The sequence below is a fragment of the Anomaloglossus baeobatrachus genome, chromosome 2 (genome assembly GCF_048569485.1).
Source record: "Anomaloglossus baeobatrachus isolate aAnoBae1 chromosome 2, aAnoBae1.hap1, whole genome shotgun sequence".
Lineage (NCBI taxonomy): Eukaryota > Metazoa > Chordata > Amphibia > Anura > Aromobatidae > Anomaloglossus > Anomaloglossus baeobatrachus.
The window spans coordinates 536469954-536492619 of NC_134354.1; the positions used below are offsets into that span (position 1 = coordinate 536469954).

The following is a 22666-nucleotide window of genomic DNA, read 5'->3' on the forward strand; positions in this document are numbered from 1 at the left end:
CTAAGCGGGCTCGCTATGACGGGCCTTCACATTCATCTCAATGGTCAGGATCCCAGCGAGATGAATCTATGGGTGATGAGGCGGACGTAACTGATCAGGATTCTGATCCTGGGACCGCTCTCAATCTAGATACACCAGATGGTGACGCCATAGTTAATGATCTTATATTTAACATCAATAAGATGTTAAATATTTCCCCACCAGCTCCTCTTGTGGAGGAGTCAGCTTCGCAGCACGAGAGAATCCATTTCAGATACCCTAAGCGTACTTTAAGCACTTTTCTGGACCACGCTGACTTTAGAGACGCAATCCAGAAACCCCACGCTTATCCTGAAAGGCGTTTTCCTAAACGGCTTAAAGATACACGCTATCCTTTTCCCCCTGAGGTGGTCAAGGGTTGGACCCAGTGTCCAAAAGTGGATCCTCCAATTTCCAGGCTTGCAGCTAGATCCTTGGTTGCAGTTGAAGATGGAGCGGCACTTAAAGATGCCACTGACAGGCAGATGGAGCTCTGGCTGAAATCCATCTATGAAGCGATTGGAGCGTCATTAGCGCCTTCTTTTGCAGCCGTATGGGCACTCCAAGCTATCTCAGCCGGGCTTGCGCGAGTTGACTCCGTCACACGTGCATTTGCCCCGCAGGTAGCACCATTGACCTCGCAAATGGCGGCATTCGCGTCGTACGCGATTAATGCTGTTCTTGACGCTACAAGCCGCACGGCAGTGGCGTCAGCCAACTCCGTTGTTTTGCGTAGGGCCCTGTGGTTGAGACATTGGAAAGCAGATTCTCATTCCAAGAAGTGCTTAACCAATTTGCCTTTTTCTCGTGACCGATTGTTTGGAGAGCGTTTGGATGAAATCATCAAACACTCCAAGGGTAAGGACTCATCCTTACCGCAACACAGACAAAACAGACCCCAACAGAGGAAGGGTCAGTCTGGTTATCGGTCCTTTCGAGGACCGGGCAGGTCCCAATTCGCCTCGTCAAAAAAGACTCAAAAAGACCAGAGACGCTCAGATTCTTGGAGGTCTCAGTCACGCCCAAAAAGGACAGCCGGAGGAACCGTTGCCAAGACGGCGTCCTCCTGACTTGCGGTCTCCGATTCCCACACCCGCGGTCGGTGGGAGGCTTTCCCACTTTGGCGACATCTGGCTGTCACACGTCAAAGACCGTTGGGTGAGGGATATTCTGTCTCACGGGTACAGGATAGAGTTCAGTTCTCGTCCGCCAACTCGTTTCTTCAGAACTTCTCCACCACCAGACCGAGCCGATGCTCTGTTCCAGGCGGTGGCCGCTCTAAAGGCGGAAGGAGTGGTGACCTCCGTCCCTCTTCAGGAACAAGGTCACGGTTTTTACTCCAATCTGTTTGTGGTCCCAAAAAAGGACGGATCGTATCGGCCCGTCCTGGATCTAAAGTTGCTCAACAGACACGTAAAAGTCAATCGCACCAGAGCATCAGCGTTTCCTACGCTTCGTCATACACGACGAACACCTGCAGTTCGTAGCGTTACCTTTCGGTCTGGCAACAGCCCCCCGGGTCTTCACCAAAGTCATGGCAGCAGTAGTAGCTGTTCTGCACTCGCAGGGTCACTCGGTCATCCCGTATCTAGACGACCTGCTTATAAAGGCACCCTCTCAAGAGGCATGCCAACACAGTCTGAAGGTGGCACTAGACACTCTCCAGAGTTTCGGGTGGATTATCAACTTTCCAAAGTCTCATCTAACCCCGACCCAATCTCTGACTTATCTTGGCATGGAGTTTCATACTCTCTCAGCGATAGTGAAGCTTCCACTGGACAAGCAGTGCTCGCTACGGACTGGAGTGCAATCTCTCCTTCAGAGCCAGTCGCACTCACTGAGGCGCCTCATGCATTTCCTAGGAAAGATGGTAGCAGCAATGGAGGCAGTCCCGTTCGCGCAGTTTCATCTGCGCCCTCTACAATGGGACATTCTACGCCAATGGGACGGGAAATCGACGTCCCTCGACAGGACTGTCTCCCTCTCTCAGACTGCCAAGGACTCTCTGCGTTGGTGGCTTCTCCCCACCTCATTGTCACAGGGAAAGTCGTTCCTTCCCCCGTCCTGGGCAGTGGTCACGACGGATGCGAGCCTATCAGGGTGGGGAGCGGTGTATCTCCACCACAGGGCTCAGGGGATGTGGACTCTGGAAGAGTCCACCCTGCAGATCAATGTTCTGGAAATCAGAGCAATCTATCTTGCCCTGCGAGCCTTCCAACAATGGCTGGAAGGCAAGCAGATTCGGATTCAGTCGGACAATTCCACGGCGGTGGCGTACATCAACCACCAAGGGGGAACACGCAGTCGCCAAGCTTTTCAAGAAGTCCAACGGATTTTGACGTGGGTGGAAAGCAGAGCGTCCACCATATCCGCAGTTCACATCCCAGGCGTGGAAAACTGGGAAGCAGACTTTCTCAGTCGCCAGGGCATGGACGCAGGAGAATGGTCCCTTCACCCGGACGTGTTTCAGCAGATCTGTTGCCGCTGGGGGACGCCGGACGTCGATCTGATGGCGTCACGGCACAACAACAAGGTCCCAGTTTTCATGGCACGGTCTCACGATCACCGAGCACTGGCGGCAGACGCCTTGGTTCAGGATTGGTCGCAATTCCGACTCCCCTATGTGTTCCCACCTCTAGCATTGTTACCCAGAGTTCTCCGGAAAATCAGGTCCGACTGCCATCGAGCCATACTCGTCGCTCCAGATTGGCCAAGAAGGTCGTGGTACCCGGATCTGTGGCATCTCACGGTAGGCCAACCGTGGACACTACCAGACCGTCCAGATTTGCTGTCTCAAGGGCCGTTTTTCCATCTGAATTCTGCGGCCCTGAACCTGACTGTGTGGCCATTGAGTCCTGGATCCTAGCGGCCTCAGGTTTATCTCATGAGGTTGTTGCCACAATGAGACAGGCTAGAAAACCATCCTCAGCTAAGATCTATCACAGAACGTGGAAGATATTCTTAGCGTGGTGCTTGGCTCAAGGGTTTTCTCCCTGGCCATTTGCATTGCCAATTTTTCTTTCCTTCCTGCAGTCTGGGTTGGAAAAAGGTTTGTCGCTTAGCTCTCTTAAGGGTCAAGTCTCCGCGCTATCCGTATTCTTTCAGAAGCGCTTGGCACGGCTTTCTAAAGTACGCACGTTTCTCCAAGGAGTTTGTCATATCGTTCCTCCTTACAGACGGCCATTGGAACCCTGGGATCTGAACAAGGTTCTCATTGCTCTCCAGAAGCCGCCTTTCGAGCCTTTGAAAGAGGTTCCCCTTTCTCGGCTTTCACAAAAGGTAGTTTTTCTTGTGGCGGTCACGTCTCTTCGAAGAGTGTCCGAGCTAGCGGCGTTATCTTGCAAATCTCCCTTCCTGGTGTTTCACCAAGACAAGGTAGTACTGCGTCCAATTCCAGAGTTTTCTCCCAAGGTGGTTTCTTCCTTTCATCTCAATCAGGATATCACTTTGCCATCTTTGTGTCCGCATCCAGTTCACCAATTTGAAAAGGGTTTACATCTGTTGGACCTGGTGAGAGCACTCAGGATTTACATTTCTCGCACGGCGGCTCTACGCCGTTCTGATGCGCTCTTTGTCCTAGTCGCTGGTCAGCATAAGGGATCGCAAGCTTCCAAATCCACCCTGGCGCGGTGGATCAAGGAACCAATTCTTCACACATACCGTTCTGCTGGGCTTCCGATTCCATCTGGACTGAAGGCCCATTCTACCAGAGCCGTGGGTGCGTCACGGCTCAGCAAGTGTGCCAAGCGGCTACCTGGTCGAGTCTGCACACGTTTACCAAACACTATCAAGTGCATACCTACGCTTCGGCAGATGCCAGCCTAGGTAGACAGGTCCTTCAGGCGGCGGTGGCCCACCTGTAGGAAGAGGCTGTCTGACAGCCCGTTCATGTGGTATCTTTTTACCCACCCAGGGACTGCTTTTGGACGTCCCACTGTCTGGGTCTCCCAATTAGGAGCGAAAAAGAAGAAGGGAATTTTGTTTACTTACCGTAAATTCCTTTTCTTCTAGCTCCAATTGGGAGACCCAGCACCCGCCCTATTTGTTCTTAGGGTTTCGTTTTTTCGGGTGCACATGTTGTTCATGTTGTTTCTTAAGTTCTCCGATCGTGTTATCGGATTGAATTTGTTTTTGAAACTGTTATTGGCTTTCCTCCTTCTTGCTTTGGTACTAAAACTGAGGAATCTGTACTCCTACGGGAGGGTGTATAGCCAGAAGGGGAGGGGCCTTACACTTTTAAGTGTAGTTCTTTGTGCGGCCTCCAGAGGGCAGTAGCTATACACCCACTGTCTGGGTCTCCCAATTGGAGCTAGAAGAAAAGGAATTTACGGTAAGTAAACAAAATTCCCTTCTTTTTCTGACGACTCGACCATGCAGCCCATTTATCTTCAAGTGCCTCCTTATTGTGCATCTTGAAATAGCCACACCGCTAATTTTCAGTGAGTCCTGTATTTCAGCTGATGTTATCTGTGGGATTTTCTTTGCACCCTGAACAATTTTCCTGGCAGTGGTGGCCAAAATTTTTGTTCGTCTACCTGATTGTGGTTTGTTTTTTACAGAGCCCCTGATTTTCCATTTGTTAATCACCGTTTGAACACTGCTGACTGGCATCAATTTCTTAGATATCTTTTTGCATCCCTTTCCTGCTTTATACAGTTCAACTATCTTTTCCCGTAGATCCGTTGACAATTCTTTTGCTTTCCCCATGACTCACAATCCAAAAACATCAATGGCTGGATGAAAAATGCAAGAGTCTGTCTGGATCCCAGAAACTCACTCAGCTTTTATGTACACACACTGATTACAAGCAAACAGGTCACAGGTGAGGATGTTACCTTTATTAGCCATTCAAACCCATTTGTGTCAACTTCTGTGCATTTCATCAGGCCAAAATCACCAGGATATGTGAACTTTTGTTATGGGTCATTTGATGTTTTTGGTTGTCATTATTATTTAAAAAGAAAAAACACAGTAGTTTGACAATAAATGGCTTCACCCAACCACTAACCGTGAGTGGAAAAAAAGATTTTGTGTTATCATTCATATTCTCTGAAAAAAAGGTCAAGAAAGCAAAAAATCTGCTAGGTTTTTTAAACCTTTGAGCACAACTGTAAATAACTAGTCCTTGTTTATTACTCCGTTATAACTGCGTGTATCTTACATTGCTCTTCTTGTGCATGGTTGATTAAACCTTCATCATTTCTGGCTGTTCTTAGGTCCCAGATGTGCGTTTGAAAAGCCTAATTTCACTGCACGGCGTTTATGAGAAAACAAATCTTGTTTCAAAAATGGATCTTTTTACCATAAGATTCAAGGTAACTACAATTGTCACTTTCTTACCTTGTTCTGTATCAATATGCAAGTGTGAGAAATGTCATGTTCACACTGTATAATTCACACACTATAACAAATAAAAAATATAATTTTCAAGTCTTCTATGTATATTTATTACATCTATCACTTGCAAATATTTATGTGGTAATTACATTTAACATCTCTGAACATCCATGCCTTTCCTCCTTTTTTGATGTAAAATCTAGGATCGCATTATATCAATGACTTTGGATAAAGATCATGAGGTCTCGGTTCAATCAATGAAGCTCCTTGTCCATATGTTGAGGTATATATTTTACCAGTTTATGATATTTTAAGTGTATGATCTGTAACTATGGAAAACATAGGTTTTTATAGACACTATTTACATAAAAGAACCCCAAGATGCTTATAAATCGTTGAGATACATAGGTGTAATAGATTCAATGTTTATAAAAGGGCACAGAACCTTTTTAAAATGGGTTGTCGACAACTCGCATATTAATGGCAGCGTTCAAGTGTGGAGACCGGGCACTACAAACGAGCAACAATCAGCTTCGCAATGGTCTAAGGAAGCAGACTGCTATTGCGGATATGGGACACCTGCCCCAAAGCTGCACGCTCAAAAACAGACCGCAGTGCAAATATTTAAATCCAGCACAGGAAAAAGGAAAAAACCAGCAACTCACCAGGGGATGAGATCAAGCCTTCTTTATTGTGCAAACACGTATAAACCTAAAAATTGTGTATCCCCAATACAAAGGATGTAAAGATAAAAAGTAGGGGGTCATAGGAAAGTTCTTTTAGGTTATACGGGTAACATGTAGTGCAGGGAGGTGGAGCCGAAGCCTCGGACAACGGTGACCGTTTCACAGTATTGTGGCGCTTCTATGGGTCCTAGGACCAGGGGTTTCAGGGTCCAGGTTCTGTGTCCTGTCACCATTTATCTTCCATTTATATACAGAAGCTTTTTTTAGGAAGGCTGGACTAGCCGAAAAAGAAGGAATCAACATTGGTGGACGAATTATCAACAATCTTAAATACGCAGATGATACAACATTGATAGCAACAAGCATAAAAGGAATGAAGGACTTATAACGGAGTGTCAAGATGGAAAGCTCAAACACGGGACTCCTACTCAATACACAGAAGACTAAGATATTGACTACTGCCATGTACGATCTGGACACATTTAAGATAATCGCATATCTGCAAGTTAAAGGGAACCTGTCAGGTGCAATATGCACCCAGAACCACGAGCAGTTCTGGGTGCATATTGCTAATCCCTGCCTAACTGTCCCTGTATACACTAGCATAGATAAAGATATCTTTAGAAAACGTATTTCTAAAGATCTTTGACCGTATGCTAATGAGTGAGAGGACTAGTTCCCTGGGCGTTAGTTCCCTTTGCAAGTTGGCTCCATTAGCATGTTAGTACGCCCCTATGGGTGTGCTAACATGCTATTGAATACGCAGTGTTACAGAATAATCTCGCCCATCTCTCCACCGCCATCGCGCACAACGCTAGATTTCGGCTCAGTGCACATGACCCGGAGTTTGGGTCATGTGCACTACTTCAGTTTGAAGCCAGGACACATACACCCGGCTTCATAGTGCGCATGACCCGAACTCCGGGGTCATGTGCACTGAGCCAAAATCCCCTGTCGGACGCGATGGTGGTGGAGAGATGAGTGCGTTCATTCTGTGACACTGCGTATTCATTAGCATGTTAGCACATCCACAGGGGCGTACTAACATGCTAATGGGGGCGACCAGCCAGGGGAACTAACGCCCAGGGGAACAGATCCCTCGCTCATTAGTATACAGTAAAAGATCTTTAGAAATACTTTTTCTAAAGATGTTTTTATATATGCTAGTGTATACAGGGACGGTTTGGCAGGTATTAGCAATATGTACCCAGAACTGCTCATGGTTCTGGGTGCATATTACACCTGACAGGTTCCCTTTAATAGCGTTTTTCACATGACAGTTTCCCTTTAATTGGCCAGCTTTCAGTTGTAATGCTATGCTCTATCACTGGAGGGCAGCAAAAGATCTTTACTTCCTCAGGAATTAATGTCAGTGTTAGTGTGTACCAGTGATATCAGCGAGCCGCAGTTTCTCATCAGATTATCACAGTTTTTGCCAGAAACTCTACCCCAAAAAAGTAGCAGATTTTCAAGGAAATGTAGTCTATGTCACCATTATTTAATTAATTGAAAACTACAGGGTATTAGCAGAGTATATCCCTGCTCGAAAACTATGTATTTGAATGTATTTTGCAAAGAATAAGTACGAACTGCCTGCTCGTCTTTGACTGGCATAAGATATATAGTGTCAGTGACAACAGCGTTTCTGTGAAATAGAAATGTGGCGTAACCAAGAAGTCTGGGAATTTGCTGTATTAAACTTTAAATTGGAAGGATGTTCTGCTATATATGCTTTATGTGACACGTTTTCTGCTGGTCTGACACCAAACTATCTAGGGTTAGCATGTCATCCGCACACTACCCTGGTATTCTAGGGGTGAAGAGATTGCGATGTGGGGCCGTGCAAGCTGTAAGGAAAGGCGGCTCATTATCTAACAGATACAGCCAAACTAATGTCAATTACATTTAATTTTTTCTTAAAATTCAGTACTTCTTTCTTTTTTATAATATATCTCCCTATAAAATCAAGCTTTACTTGGAATTTCTGAAGATATTGAGTCTGCCAGAAGCAAAAAGTACATGATGGATCAGAGGGATCCACCATTGTCAGGTGGAAGGAGACAGTTATTTCCCGTCATTACAGAGCAATGTATGTAGAACTCTTATATCAGCGGTATTAATGGCTGACCATCATCTGGAAGATGTCACTGTCTGTCAGTAATGACACTTTTATAATAAGCTGTTCTGTCAGATGGCTACCGGGGCAAGAGTTCATAGAAGCGTATGTTTTACAGGGAAGCTGACAAGCTATTACGGTAGTACTCAGTGATATTTGGTCACGCAGTCGTTACTGTAAAAGCAATTGCTTAATCATTGCTTGAAGTATACCCATCGCCTGGCTGGGGCTTCCCTTTTAATTTATGAAAACAGTGGTCAGCCGAAGACAGGAGATTTTAGGAGAAAAAAAACCCCCACGTTAATTAGAAAAAATGTCCAGAAGTGTATCTTACACCATCCTAAAAAAACAGATTTTTTTTTTTTAAAATCAGATAAATTTTTATTGCATTTTAAAACTTTCATAAACATAACAACAAATTGTGAGGGTAGTCCTCACACATTCCCCCTCCCCTCTCCCTCCCCCCACCCTCTTCCGGGCGACAGTCTCACCCCTCCACTCTCTACATCCCTCTTTATTCACATAATGACCTGCCCTCCTTATTTCTCAGCCACTGCGATCTTTCCTTTCCTACCTATAGTCTAAATATCCTATCTTTCAGTAGATCAGATGACGCTAATCCTGGAAAGTCAAGCCACTTGCTCCAGATCTTCTCATATTGAGTTCTCCTTCCTCTTTTAATATAAACATTTTTCTTCGGCGCTCTATTGGGAGACCCAGACGATTGGGTGTATAGCACTGCCTCCGGAGGCCACACAAAGCAATTACACTAAAAAGTGTAAGGCCCCTCCCCTTCTGGCTATACACCCCCAGTGGGATCACTGGCTCACCAGTTTTCTGCTTTGTGCGAAGGAGGTCAGACATCCACGCATAGCTCCACTGTTTGTAGTCAGCAGCAGCTGCTGGCTATATCGGATGGAAGAAAAGAGGGCCCATATGGGGCCCCCAGCATGCTCCCTTCTCACCCGCGGTGGTGCTTGTAAGGTTGAGGTACCTATTGCTGGTACAGAGGCTGGAGCCCACATGCTGTTTTCCTTCCACATCCCCTGGAGGGCTCTGTGGAAGTGGGATCTTGCCGGCCCCCAAGCCCTGGGGCCGGGCTCCATCCACAGACCCAGAGAACCTGCTGGATTTGGAGCGGGAGTGCCGTTCAGGGACAAGGCCCTGCAACTTCAGGTACTCTGTGTCCCCGGCAGGCACGGACACTCTCAAGGCTTGCTGAGCGTTATAGTGCGCCGGGGACAGTAGCGCTGTGCGCTGGGGTTAGGTCACTGCAGCTTTGCTGAGTGACGTTACATGTTGGGAACTACTGCGCCGACCGCTACTGGAGCGGCGGCGCAGCTGCGACTTGTAGTGCGCCGGGGACTTTGCGCCGACCGCGCTTTTACGGCGGCGGCGCTTCTAACTTTAGCCCCCGGCTTCTGCGGCCTAGCGCCGCTTCGTTCCCGCCCCCACCCTGTCAATCAGGGTAGGGGAGAGACGCTGCTCAATAGGCAGCGCCGAGGGCTGGAGCTTTATTTACATGCTCCAGCCCTCTCACTAGGCACAGTGGGAAGCAGGCTTCCCGCTCTTCGTCTGTATACGCCCAGGGCCCGCCCCCCCTCTCCACAAGGACGCCGGCAGCCATTACACATGCGGTCTGGCTGGGGAAAGGCAGCAGGCTCTGGGAGACCCAGACTAAAGGGATTTCGGCGACCACACACCCGCTCCTAAGCGGGCGGTAAGCTGCACTTAGTGCTGGCCCCACTTGTGCCTCAGTGATATATTAGTGTACTTTTTTCTTGGTACCATATATATATATATATTTGCACTGTAAGGTCGCTTCTTGGCTGGACACCCTGTACTGCTCTGAGGAGGCAGCAACATGTCATCCGCAAAACGCAAGGGTGCCAAGGCACAGGCTGTGTACACTGTTTGTACTGCATGTGGGGCTGATCTACCGGCAGGCTCCAAAGACTCACATTGTATGCAATGTTCAGTCCCAGTGACACTTCGTCAGCCAGAGCCTAATGTGGTGGTAGCCCAGGCTGAGACGCCTGTGAACCCTGCCCCGGTGACGGGGACAGACTTTGCAGTTTTTGCTGATAAAATGTCTGTGACTATGGCAAAAATCCTGGAGACCTTGCAGTCCAGGCCAGTTGCTCAGGCCATGGACACTGCTGTGTCTATGCTCTCCGGTCCCCCTCAGTTGGAACTAATCCGTACTTCAGGGGGGTCTCAAGCATCACAGGCTGAAGTCTCTGACTCAGATGACAGTCCCAGGCAGCCTAAGCGAGCTCGCTGGGAAAGACCCTCCACGTCTTCACACTGTTCAGGGTCTCAGCGACAAGAGTCTCTCTGTGATGAGACTGAGGACGGTGACCAGGATTCTAATCCTGAGGCCCCTCTCAATCTGGATGCCCCTGATGGTGACGCCATGGTTAATGACCTTATATCGGCAATTAATAGGCTGTTGGATATTTCTCCCCCAGCCCCTTCTGCAGAGGAGGCAGCTGCACAGCAGGAGAAGTTCCATTTCCTATATCCCAAGCGTAAATTAAGTGCTTTTTTGGACCACTCTGATTTCAGAGAATCGATCCAGAAACACGACGCTCATCCAGACAAGCGTTTCTCTAAACGTTCTAAGGATACCCGTTATCCTTTTCCCTCTGAGGTGGCCAAACGCTGGACCCAGTGTCCAAAGGTGGATCCCCCAATTTCCAAGCTTGCGGCTAGATCCATAGTCGCAGTAGAGGATGGCGCTTCACTTAAAGATGCCAACGACAGACAGATGGACCTTTGGTTGAAATCTGTCTATGAATCTATCGGCGCGTCGTTTGCTCCAGCATTCGCGGCCGTGTGGGCACTCCACGCTATTTCAGCTGGTTTAGCACAGGTGGATGCTTTCATACATCCAGCAGTGCCGCAAGTGGCGTCCCTAACTTCGCAAATGTCTGCGTTTGCGACCTATGCTATCAATGCTGTCCTAGAATCTACGAGCCGTACCGCTATGGCGTCCGCCAATTCTGTGGTTTTGCGCAGAGCCTTGTGGTTAAAGGACTGGAAAGCAGATGCTGGTTCCAAAAAATGCTTAACCAGCTTGCCATTATCTAGAGACAGACTGTTTGGTGAGCCATTGGCTGAAATCATAAAACAGTCCAAGGGTAAGGACTCTTCCTTACCACAGCCCAGAGCAAGTAAACCTCAACAGAAAAAGTGGCAGTCGAGGTTTCGGTCCTTTCGAGGCTCGGGCAAGGCCCAATTCTCCTCGTCCAAAAGGACTCAGAAAGAACAAGGGAACTCAGATTCCTGGCGGGCTCACTCACGCCCCAGGAAAGCAAATGGAGGAACCGCTTCCAAAGCGGCTACCTCATGACTTTCGGCCTCCTCCCTCCGCATCCTCGGTCGGTGGCAGGCTCTCCCGCTTTTGCGACATTTGGCTGTCACAGGTCAAAGACCGGTGGGTAACAGACATTCTGTCTCGCGGGTACAGAATCGAGTTCAGTTCTCGGCCTCCACTTCGGTTCTTCAGAACCTCCCCACACCCCAACCGAGCAGATGCCCTGCTGCAGGCGGTGGACTCTCTAAGAGCAGAAGGAGTCGTGATCCCTGTCCCCCCTCTCGAACGGGGGCGAGGATTTTACTCCAATCTCTTTGTGGTTCCAAAAAAGGACGGCTCCTTCCGTCCTGTTCTGGACCTAAAACTGCTCAACAAGCATGTGAACGCCAGGCGGTTCCGGATGGAATCCCTCCGCTCAGTCATTGCCTCTATGTCTCAAGGAGATTTCCTAGCATCAATAGACATCAAAGATGCTTATCTCCACGTGCCGATTGCTACAGAGCACCAATGCTTTCTACGCTTCGTGATAGGAGACGACCATCTTCAGTTCGTAGCTCTGCCATTTGGTCTGGCGACAGCCCCTCGGGTGTTCACCAAGATCATGGCGGCAGTGGTGGCAGTCTTGCACTCTCACGGACACTCTGTGATCCCTTACTTGGACGATCTACTGGTCCAGGCACCCTCTCAAGAGGCATGCCGACTCAGCCTGAATGTTGCGCTGGAGACTCTCCAGGCGTTCGGGTGGATCATCAACTTCCAAAAGTCAAATCTGTCACCGACCCAATCACTAACGTATCTTGGCATGGAGTTTCATACTCTCTCAGCGATAGTGAAGCTTCCGCTGGACAAGCAGCGGTCTCTACAGACTGGGGTGCAGGCTCTCCTTCAAAGTCAGCCGCACTCCTTAAGACGCCTCATGCACTTCCTCGGGAAGATGGTGGCGGCAATAGAGGCGGTTCCGTTTGCGCAGTTTCATCTGCGTCCACTTCAATGGGACATTCTCCGCCAATGGGACGGGAAGTCAACATCCCTGGACAGGAAGGTCTCCCTTTCCCAGACGGCCAAAGACTCTCTGCAGTGGTGGCTTCTTCCCACCTCATTATCACAGGGAAGATCCTTCCTACCACCGTCTTGGGCGGTGGTCACGACAGATGCGAGTCTGTCAGGGTGGGGAGCAGTCTTTCTCCACCACAGGGCTCAGGGTACGTGGTCTCAGCAGGAGTCCACCCTTCAGATCAATGTTCTGGAAATCAGAGCAGTGTATCTTGCCCTACTAGCCTTCCAGCAGTGGCTGGAAGGAAGGCAGATCCGAATTCAGTCGGACAACTCCACAGCGGTGGCATACATCAACCACCAAGGGGGGACACGCAGTCGGCAAGCCTTCCAGGAAGTCCGGAGGATTCTGATGTGGGTGGAAGCCACAGCCTCCACCATATCCGCGGTTCACATCCCCGGCGTAGAAAACTGGGAAGCAGACTTCCTCAGTCGCCAGGGCATGGACGCAGGGGAATGGTCCCTTCACCCAGACGTGTTTCAGGAAATCTGTCGCCGCTGGGGGGTGCCGGACGTCGACCTAATGGCGTCACGGCACAACAACAAGGTCCCAACCTTCATGGCACGGTCTCGCGATCAAAGAGCGCTGGCGGCAGACGCCCTAGTGCAAGATTGGTCGCAGTTCCGGCTCCCTTATGTGTTTCCACCTCTGGCATTCCTGCCCAGAGTGCTACGCAAGATCAGATCCGATTGCAGCCGCGTCATACTTGTCGCCCCAGACTGGCCGAGGAGGGCGTGGTATCCGGATCTGTGGCAGCTCACGGTCGGCCAACCGTGGGCACTCCCAGACCGACCAGACTTACTGTCCCAAGGGCCGTTTTTCCATCGGAATTCTGCGGCCCTGAACCTGACTGTGTGGCCATTGAGTCCTGGATCCTAACGTCTTCAGGATTGTCCCAAGGGGTCGTTGCCACCATGAGACAGGCTAGGAAGCCCACGTCTGCTAAGATCTACCACAGAACGTGGAGGATATTTTTATCCTGGTGCTCTGCTCAGGGAGTGTCTCCCTGGCCATTTGCATTGCCTACCTTTCTTTCTTTCCTGCAATCTGGGTTAGAAAAAGGTTTGTCGCTCGGCTCCCTTAAAGGTCAGGTCTCGGCGCTATCCGTCTTTTTTCAGAGGCGTTTGGCACGCCTTCCTAAGGTGCGCACGTTCCTACAGGGGGTTTGCCATATCGTACCCCCGTACAAGCGGCCGTTAGATCCATGGGATCTGAACAGGGTACTAGTTGCCCTCCAGAAGCCGCCCTTCGAGCCTCTGAAGGAGGTTTCACTTTCTAGACTATCACAGAAAGTGGCTTTTCTGGTAGCGATCACATCTCTTCGGAGAGTGTCTGAGCTGGCAGCACTATCATCCAAGGCTCCCTTCCTGGTCTTCCACCAGGACAAGGTTGTGCTGCGTCCTATTCAGGAGTTTCTCCCGAAGGTGGTATCCTCTTTTCATCTTAATCAGGATATCTCTTTGCCTTCGTTTTGTCCTCATGCAGTTCATCGGTATGAGAAGGATTTACATTTGTTAGATCTGGTGAGAGCACTCAGAATCTACATTTCCCGCACGGCGCCCTTGCGCCGTTCGGATGCACTCTTTGTCCTTGTCGCTGGTAAGCGCAAAGGGTCGCAGGCTTCTAAAGCCACCCTGGCTCGATGGATCAAAGAACCAATTCTTGAAGCCTACCGTTCTGCTGGGCTTCCGGTTCCATCAGGGCTGAAGGCCCATTCTACCAGAGCCGTGGGTGCATCCTGGGCATTACGACACCAGGCTACGGCTCAACAGGTGTGCCAGGCAGCTACCTGGTCGAGTCTGCACACTTTCACCAAACATTATCAGGTGCATACCTATGCTTCGGCGGACGCCAGCCTAGGTAGAAGAGTCCTGCAGGCGGCAGTTGCCTCCCCGTAGGGGAGGGCTGTCTTGCAGCTCTAACATGAGGTATTTCTTTACCCACCCAGGGACAGCTTTTGGACGTCCCAATCGTCTGGGTCTCCCAATAGAGCGCCGAAGAAGAAGGGAATTTTGTTACTTACCGTAAATTCCTTTTCTTCTAGCTCTTATTGGGAGACCCAGCACCCGCCCTGTTGTCCTTCGGGATTGTTGGTTTGTTTGCGGGTACACATGTTGTTCATGTTGAACGGTTTTCAGTTCTCCGATGTTACTCGGAGAGAATTTGTTTAAACCAGTTATTGGCTTTCCTCCTTCTTGCTTTTGCACTAAAACTGGTGAGCCAGTGATCCCACTGGGGGTGTATAGCCAGAAGGGGAGGGGCCTTACACTTTTTAGTGTAATTGCTTTGTGTGGCCTCCGGAGGCAGTGCTATACACCCAATCGTCTGGGTCTCCCAATAAGAGCTAGAAGAAAAGGAATTTACGGTAAGTAACAAAATTCCCTTCTTCTCCATATAAATAATATAATTCACTTTTTCAACAAATTCCTTACGTGTCGGTGCTTTTTCAGATAGCCAATACAAGGCAATTAGTTTTCTTGCTGCATACAACAATCGTGCCCCTGCCAGTTTCACTTGTTCATCCCCCCCCACTTCATCCACATAGCCCAGCACACACACCAGCGGGTTTCTGGGTAGGTCCACTTGCATCACTGATTGAATTAAATTTAACACTGTGATCCAAAACCCTTGTAAACATGGGCATTCCCACAACATGTGCATGATCCCTGCTTCTTCCACAGTACATTTTGGACATTTGGAATCCGTTCTCACTCCCACTTTCTTCATCCACACGGGGGTTCTATATACTCTGTATATAACATATAATTGCGATAGCCGTTTCGCCTCGCTCAGAGATATTTTGATGACATATTGCAAAATAGACTCCCATTTCTCCTCCCCAATTTTTCCCAAATCTTCCACCCACCTTGCATATGCCCCAATTTGTTGCCTCCCAACTGATATGGACAGAAGTCCCCCGTAGACCATCGATATACATCCTGCCGTCCCTCTCTGCGTCCCTAATATATTAATTACACTATCTGATTGTATAACAATTGGTGTTATTCTGTTCTGCGATTCAAATGCGTGACGTAGCTGCAGGTATTTATAAAACATATGATGTCCCAGTGGGAAGTCTTTTAGCAGTACTTTAAAAGTCTGAAATATGTTTCCATCCATCATGTGGGAGAGGTACCAGATACCAATTCTCCTCCATTGCCCAAATTCTTTAAGGGATAAAAATTCCGGAATGTTGGGGTTGTCCCACATGGGGGTATATCTAGTGAACCCGGTTACCTGTCTCACCTGTTTGATCTTACCCCATACTTTATCTATCAACTGTATAGTAGGATATGATGCAGAGTGTGGACGAAACTTTCCCGCCTCCAGACTTGCCAGCAGAGGACCTTTTCCGATCACATACTGTAATATTGTCACTTTATGAGGTTATAACTCTGGAACGCTTAAACGGATCCCGGTGATTCTGAGATTATTTTTTCGTGACATATTGGGCTTCATGTTAGTGGTAAATTTAGGCCGATATTTTTTGTGTTTCTTTGTGAAAAAAACAGAAATTTCGCGAAAATTTTGAAAATTTTGCAATTTTCAAACTTTGAATTTTTATGCTCTAAAACCACGAGACATATGACACAAAATAATTAATAAATAACATTTCCCACGTGTCTACTTTACCTCAGAACAATTTTGGGAAAAAAAAAAAAAAAATTAAGGAAGTTATAGGGGTTCAAAGTTTTTGAGCAATTTCTCATTTTTACAACAAAATTTACAAAGCCACTTTTTTTAGGGACCACATCACATTTGAAGCGATTTTGAAAGATCTACGTGACAAAAAACACCCAAAAGTGACACCATTCCAAAAACGGCACCACTCAGGCTACTCAAAACCACATTCAAGAAGGTTATTAACCCTTCTGGTGCTTCACAGTAACTAAAGCAATGTGAAGGAAAAAATGAACATTTTACTTTTTGCAACAAAAATGTTAATTTAGCCTCAAATATTGCACTTCACAAGGGTAGCAGGATTAAATGAACCCCCAAAATTTGTTGGGCAATTTCTTCTGACCACGCAGATACCTCATATGTGGCGAAAAACCACTGTTTGGACGCACCGCAGGACTCGGAAGGGAAGGAGCGTCATTTGACTTTTTGAACAGAAAATTAGCTGGAATCGTTAGCCGCACCATGTTGCGTTTGGAGAGCCCCTGAGGTGCCGAAACAGTGGAGCTCCCCCACATGTGACCCCATTTTGGAAACTAGACCCCTCATGGAATTTATCTAGATGTTAATTGAGCACTTTGATCCTCTGGGGGCTTCACAAAAGTTAATAGAGTTGAGCCGTGAAAATAAAAAAGTTTTTTTTTACCACAAAATTGTTACTTCAACCAGGTAGTTTTTTTTTCACAAGGGTATCAGGAAAAATTGCACCATAAAATGTATGGTGCAATTTCTCCTGAGTACACAGATACCTCATATGTGGTGGAAATCAAATGTTTGGGCGCACAGCAGGGCTCGGAATGCAAGGAGCGTCATTTGACTTTTCAAACGCAAAATTGTCTGGGATAATTAGCATATTTCATGTTGTGTTTGGAGACCCCCTGAGGTGCCGAAACAGTGGAGCTCCCCCACATGTGACCCCATTTTGGAAACTAGACCCCCCATGGCATAGAAAAAAAAAACAGGGCGCACGCACGAATGTTCTGCAAAAAAGTGGGGGGACTAGGTGGGATGGAAAAAAGAAGTCCTGTCCAAAGTCGAGTACGACTGCAGGACGATTGCTGATCAGGTACCTAATTGTTCAAGTTTTTTTTTTTTTTATTTGGGGTGCACAAAAAAAGCAAAAACTAGAGCAACAATTACGTACCTGATCAGCCAATCACGTAGCTGATCAGCACTTGGCGGCAAGCAGGTGGGGGAAGAGGGGGGGAGAGGGAGTGGGAGTTGTGATTGGGGATAGTTAGAAAAGAGCCACGAACAATACTTACAGGATGGATCAGAACAGCGGCAGATGGGGGGAGCAGCGGCATATCAAGGGAGCATCTATGATTGTGAGACGGAGGCGGCTGGGATAGGGTGGGGGCGGATGGGAGAGGGCGACGTGGATGCAGGAGCGGCAGAGGATGGGGTGAAGGGGGGATGGGGAGTGGGAGGTGAGATTGGGGATAGTTACCTTACAGGATGGATCTAGGCAGCCAGGATCACAGGAGATGAAGGAGGCAGCAGATCGGGGAGGGTGAGATGTGGGAGAGGGAGCGCAGCGCAGATCACGGGGGAGACAGGTGAGCAGAGCACAGATCATGGGGGTGAGAAGTGAGGGAGCACAGATCACGGGGGTGAGAGGTGAGGGAGCACAGATCACGGGGGTGAGAGGTGACGGGAGAGCGGACAGCAGATCACGGGGGTGACAGGTGAGGGAGCACAGATCACGGGGGTGACAGGGGAGGGAGCACACATCACGGGGGTTACAGGGGAGGGAGCACACATCACGGGGGTGACAGGGGAGGGAGCACAGATCACGGGGGTGACAGGGGAGGGAGCACACATCACGGGGGTGACAGGGGAGGAGGCGGGTAGCCGATCACGGGGGTGAGAGGTGGGGGGGAGTGGGCAGCACATCACGGAGGGGAGGGGGCGCCAGCCCATCACGAGGGGGAGTGGCGGGCAGCGCATAACGGAGGAGAGGGGGCGGGCAGCCGATCACGAAGGGGAGGGGCCGGGCAGCAGATCGGGGAGAGCGGTGACACTGTGGCAGACGGAGGAGGGCAGCGGCGGATCGGGAGGGGTGGGGGTGCGGGCAGCAGATCACGAGGGGTGAGGGTGTGGGCAGTAGATCGGGGAGACAGGTGGCAGATCGCGGAGGGCAGCGGCGGATCGGGAGGTGTGGGGGTGGGGGTGCGGGCAGCAGATCACAAGGGGTGGGGGTGCGGGCAGCAGATCGGGGAGACAGGTGGCAGATCGCGGAGGGCAGCGGCGGATCGGGAGGTGTGTGGGTGCGGGCAGCAGATCACGAGGGGTGGGGGTGCGGGCAGCAGATCGGGGAGACAGGTGGCAGATCGCGGAGGGCAGTGGCGGCGGCGGATTGGGAGGTGTGGGGGTGAGGGTGCGGGCAGCAGATACGAGGGGTGAGGGTGCGGGCAGCAGATCGGGGAGACAGGTGGCAGATCGTTGAGGGCGGCGGCGGATCGGGAAGCTTTTCGCCGGTTTCATACAGTGCAATGGCAGCGCAGCAACTTCCGGGTCCCATGCTCCGGTTACATAACAGCATGGGACCGGAGCTTGTCGCCCTGCCATTGCACTGTATACACTCACTGTGCTGGCGTGCTGCAGGGACGACAAGTGACGGTGACGGGGGCGGTCACCGGCAACAGGTCCATGGTGATTGGAGAGATCGGTCACAAGGCCGATCTCTCCAATCAGAGCTGCTGGAACTGGGGGAGGGTGATCCAGTGACATCACCCAGCTCCAGCCAATGGCCAGTGCTACAGCTGCACTGGTCAGGGCTGGATTTCAATGTTTCAGTCATTTTAAATGGCTGGAACATTACAGTGGCTGTGATTGGTTGAGCGGCGTTCGTCAGCCAATCACAGCCTCCGTAGGTCCGGGGAGGAGGCACCACCCCTCCTGAGGTCAGGTACGGGTCCCCTCCTCCTCGAATCTGCGGTTTATGCTAACTTTTCGCAGTCACCGGAGGCTCCGGTGCCGCAATTACGCCATGGCGGAAAGATCCGTCCTTGATCGTTAAGGCCCAGGGCACCATGACGGAAAGATCCGTCCATGGTCGTGAAGGGGTTAAGCCTCAGAAAATAGAATTTATTTTATTAAACCTATTTTGTGGTAGCCACACCGGGGCATTATGGCGCACATAGAGCAGTTGGGCCATTAGTATCATTTTAGCTAAGCTGGCTCTCCCCACCACCGTAAGGTACAGTTTGGACCAGGCCAGAATCTTTTGTTTGAACTTAAGTAAAAGGGGGGCGAGATTAAGACGTTCATACTCAGTCAGTTTATTGGATATCATAATTCCCAGATATTTAAACTCTGACACCACCTGAACCGGAGCACAAGTCACCACTACATTGGAGGGCGTTTCATCTAATGGCATTAAAACCGATTTGTCCAAATTTATCGTGAGCCCTGATATCCTTCCAAAGTTAGATATGACCCTCATTACCGCCTCCAAGGAACTCCCTGCATCTCCCAGAAACAATAATAAATCATCCGTATAGAAGGCCACTTTCTCCTCCACACTCCAATATCGGTAACCCACTACACCAGGATCCCGCAGCATCACCGCCGCCAGTGGTTCGATAGCGATAGCAAACAACAGGGGGGGCAGTGGGCACCCCATGCCTTGTGCCCTTATAGAGAGAAAATCTATCTGACATGCTGCCATTTGCCCTAATTCTTGATGTAGGAGCAGAGTACAACAGCTGCACCCACCTAATATATACTTCCCCAAACCCCATTGATCGCATCGTGGCCCATAGGTACCCCCACTCTAAGCTTTGGCCGTGTCTAGGGAGAGAATAACCCGCCTCCCCTTATTTTCTGCCGGTATCTGCATATTCAAGTACAGTCTCCTAAGGTTAGTTGCCGTGGATTTGTTGGGCATAAACCCTGCTTGATCTGGGTGCATTAGGAATGTAATGACTTTGGTGACCCTATTTACAAGCATCTTAGCCAGGAGCTTTACATCTACCGTCAAGAGTGAAATCGGTCTATAAGAGGCTGGCAAACCCGGGTCTTTGCCTTCTTTAGGGAGTACCACAATTATTGCCTCCTGCATAGACGGCATCAGCTCCCCTCTTTCCAGACATGAATTATATACAGTCATATGAAAAAGTTTGGGCACCCCTATTAATGTTAACCTTTTTTCTTGGGTTTTTGCAACAGCTATTTCAGTTTCATATATCTAATAACTGATGGACTGAGTAATATTTCTGGATTGAAATCAGGTTTATTGTACTAACAGAAAATGTGCAATCCGCATTTAAACAAAATGTAACTGGTACAAAAGTATGGGCACCTCAACATAAAAGTGACATTAATATTTTGTAGATCCTCCTTTTGCAAAAATAACAGCTTCTAGTCGCTTCCTGTAGCTTTTAATGAGTTCCTGGATCATGGATGAAGGTATATTTGACCATTCCAGTTTACAAAACAATTCCAGTTCAGTTAAGTTTGATGGTTGCCGAACATGGACAGCACGCTTCAAATCATCCCACAGATTTTCAATGATATTCAGGTCTGGGGACTGGGATGGCCATTCCAGAACATTGTAATTGTTCCTCTGCATGAATACCTGAGTAGATTTGGAGCGGTGTTTTGGATCATTGTCTTGCTGAAATATCCATCCCCTGTGTAACTTCAACTTCGTCACTGATTCTTGCACATTATTGTCAAGAATCTGCTGATACTGAGTTGAATCCATGCGACCCTCAATTTTAACAAGATTCCCGGTGCCGGCATTAGCCACACAGCCCCAAAGCATGATGGAACCTCCACCAAATTTTACTGTGGGTAGCAAGTGCTTTTCTTGGAATGCCGTGGTTTTTTGCCTCCATGCATAATACCTTTTTGTATGACCAAACAACTCAATCTTTGTTTCATCAGTCCACAGGACCTTCTTCCAAAATGTAACTGGCTTGTTCAAATGTGCTTTTGCATACCTCCGGCGACTCTGTTTGTGGCGTGCTTGCAGAAACGGCTTCTTTCGCATCACTCTCCCATACAGCTTCTCCTTGTGCAAAGTGCACTGTATTGTTGACCGATGCACATTGACACCATCTGCAGCAAGATGATGCTGCAGGTCTTTGGAGGTGGTCTGTGGATTGTCCTTGACTGTTCTCACCATTCTTCTTTTCTGCCTTTCTGATAATTTTCTTGGCCTGCCACTTCTGGGCTTAACAAGAACTGTACCTGTGTTTTTCCATTTCCTTACTATGTTCTTCACAGTGGAAACTGACAGTTTAAATCTCTGAGACAACTTTTTGTATTCTTCCCCTGAACAACTATGTTGAATAATCTTTGTTTTCAGATAATTTGAGAGTTGTTTTGAGGAGCCCATGATGTCACTCTTCATAGGAGATTCAAATAGGAGAACAACTTGCAAGTGGCCACCTTAAATACCTTTTCTCATGATTGGATACACCTGTCTATGAAGTTCAAAGCTCAATGAGGTTACAAAACCAATTTAGTGCTTCAGTAAGTCAGTAAAAGGCAGTTAGGAGTGTTCAAATCAAGAAATTGATAAGGGTGCCCATACTTTTTGCACCTGTCAAATTTTGTTTAAATGCGGATTGCACATTTTCTGTTAGTACAATAAACCTCATTTCAATCCAGAAATATTATTCAGTCCATCAGTTATTAGATGTATGAAACTGAAATAGCTGTTGCAAAAACCCAAATTGTTATAAAGAAAAAAGGTTAACATTAATAGGGGTGCCCAAACTTTTTCATATGACTGTACCTTAAGCAGTAAAACCTCCCTATGTTGCTTATATACTTCAGCTGGAAACCCATCTACCCCCGGCGCCGTATCATTCGCGATATCACTTAGAGCTAGCTCCAACTCCTCTAAGTCAAATGGCTCGTCTAGTAACTCTTTAGATTCCCTTGAGAGGACTGGCACCTGAGCTCTGCCTAGAAATTCATCCACCTCCCCCGCCTCCGGGTGCACCTTGACTGAGTATAGATCAGAGTAGAATGTTTCTAGTACTTTTAGGATCCCCGAGTTGTCCATGACAACTGCCCCATCTACTGATTGTAACCGTGCAATATATGTCGATTCCCTCTGTGCCGCAGCTATCACTGATAATAGGTGACCCGCCCGTTCTCCATTTTCAAAGGACTGCATGGTCTGGAACATTTTCTTTCTCTCCCCTGCCTGTATGGTCAATCTATTAACCATCTTTTGAGCTGCCTTCATCCTAGATTTTGCCGCCGGCGTGGGGTTTGATATTAAAGCATCTTCCGCCTCCCCCAATTCCTGAAACGCAAGCTGATTCTGCCTTCTTGCCTCCGACTTTACCTTAGATATACCCCTTATATACAATCCCCTCAAGTACACCTTCATTGCCTCCCAAACCATTCCAATAGATGCTGATCCTTCATTGAACCTAAGGTATTCCCTTAAACTATCACTAATACCCCCCCTTCTTCCACTAATTGTAACCAAA

At 48.6% G+C, this 22666-nt stretch overlaps 1 protein-coding gene across 1 annotated transcript in view; it reads left to right on the forward strand.

The window, feature by feature from the left end:
- Window positions 1-22666, forward strand: part of LOC142291809 (cohesin subunit SA-2-like) — a 176560-nt gene that overhangs the window by 69449 nt on the left and 84445 nt on the right. Inside the window, 2 exon segments of the mRNA XM_075336634.1 lie at window positions 5235-5333; window positions 5559-5638. Of these exon segments, the coding sequence (XP_075192749.1) occupies window positions 5235-5333; window positions 5559-5638 (179 nt within the window).